Source organism: Ixodes scapularis, unplaced genomic scaffold (assembly GCF_016920785.2).
Source record: "Ixodes scapularis isolate PalLabHiFi unplaced genomic scaffold, ASM1692078v2 PGA_scaffold1__304_contigs__length_218370807, whole genome shotgun sequence".
Taxonomy (NCBI): Eukaryota; Metazoa; Arthropoda; class Arachnida; order Ixodida; family Ixodidae; genus Ixodes; species Ixodes scapularis.
Window position 1 is genome coordinate 125,658,262 of NW_024609846.1, and position 1,759 is coordinate 125,660,020.

At 46.5% G+C, this 1,759-nt stretch overlaps 1 protein-coding gene across 1 annotated transcript in view; it reads left to right on the plus strand.

Moving 5' to 3' along the window:
* LOC121835818 (meiotic recombination protein SPO11) overlaps positions 1–1,235 on the plus strand; it is a 5,067-nt gene extending 3,832 nt beyond the window's left edge. Inside the window, 4 exon segments of the mRNA XM_042290324.1 lie at positions 490–504; positions 506–685; positions 687–776; positions 778–1,235. Of these exon segments, the coding sequence (XP_042146258.1) occupies positions 490–504; positions 506–685; positions 687–776; positions 778–1,185 (693 nt within the window). The 3' untranslated portion in view covers positions 1,186–1,235.
* Positions 1,236–1,759: the final 524 nt, after the last annotated feature.

Below are 1,759 nucleotides of genomic sequence, written 5' to 3' on the forward strand. Positions count from 1 at the left end.
CTTCTTCTGTGCCCTGGTATTGGTAATTATGAATAAGCCTTCTGAACTGATGGGCTATGGCCGATCTGGATTCTTTGTGGCCCATGAGGGGCCGAAGCTGGTGCCATGTTCACAGGGTGCCGAGGTTCGGGAAAACCTTGGAGCTGCGCGTGCAGAATTGCGACCAGTTCTGTTGGCTGAGGTGTTTGTCGAATGTTGCCGCTTGTTGTGCTATCTGGGCTATGCGAAGGCGAAATCGTTCAACTGGTTCTCCGGTTTGTTGTTGTTGTTGTCGTTGTTGTTTTTCAGCATTTTGTTAGTTTTTCCGGGGATTCTTTGAAAACTTTTTATTTCACGAAATGTCCGAAAAAGTTGGTCATGCCGGTTTATCGGTTTTGACTGATTTTGTGTGTTTGATAACGGCAGCTATTTATTGATGTTTTCCAGTTAAAAGCGGAAAGTCTATACGGCCTTATAATAAGTCAGGTCTTCGCTACTAACGGTCCCCAGGTCCCACGTCGCTGCCCTCAACGTCCTCGCCACGTCTAAGGGCCTCTTCTCGGGGGACGTCCGCTTCACCGACGGCAGCGGCAACTTCGTGGACGGCTCCCTCAAGCCCACCCTGGTTCCGACCGACGTCGGCGGCATGCGGAACATCCAGTCTTCAGCGACCTTCATCCTCGTCATCGAGAAAGACGCCACCTTCCCAGAAGCTCCTGAACGACGGTTTCCTCAAGTCCGCGGGGCCTTGCATCCTGATAACGGGAAAGGGATACCCCGACGTCAACACGCGAGAGGCTTCTCAGAAGACTTCACGTCGAAGTTGACATCCCGGTCTACGCGCTCGTGGATGCCGACCCGTACGGCATCGAAATCCTCTGCGTGTACGCGTACGGGTCCCTGGCGATGGCCAACGAGACGGACTGCATGGCGGTACCCCGTATCCGGTGGTTGGGCGTGCATCCGTCTGACGTGGTCACCTTCGAGCTCAAGGACTGTCCTCCGCTGAGCTACGGCGACAAATCCAAGTTGAGGAACCTGTTGGCCAGGCCGTACGTGGACAGCAACCCAGCGTGGAAAGAGCAGATGGTTCTGCTCGATGGTCTCCAAAGGAAGGCCGAGATCCAAGGACTCTGCAGCGTGGATCCGACGTTTCTCTCGGACGTTTACATACCGTCCAAAATTAGGTTTAGTGGATGGATCTAGGTACTTTTGTTTGTGCCATCCGTCGTGTTTCATGGAGGAGAGCGTGACTTATATTGTGTGTTTTTAGTTACCTGACTCGAGGCACGTGGCTACATGTACAGCGAGGTCCATAGAGATGTGAACCACTCTAAATAAATAAAAAAAAAAAATCGGTCACAGATGCTCCGACATTGCAATCTGCCACGATGGTGTGGCTAGGCGCTGCATTTCTAAATATTTAAAAGAGCAATCTGATCTAAATTAGAAGTACAAACAAATATCAAGATCATTTCTAAATAAACTTATCCCATAAAAAAAAAAGTTGATTATTGAGGCATTTCATTTAACAAGTACCGATATAGAGCAAAAAAAAAACGGATTTATTGCTTCTTCTTTGGCCAATAAATTGCCCCCATAGCCATCAATAACGCTATTTTTCATTATACTTCAAAAAGTCTAAACTCAATATTAAGCTATAGGAAAAGTTTTATTTATTTATTTATTTATTTATTTATTTCAAATAAATAAATAAATAATACGTTTCCTATAACTTAGGAAACGTTTTGTTTTTATTTGTAACTTTCAATTTAGGCAA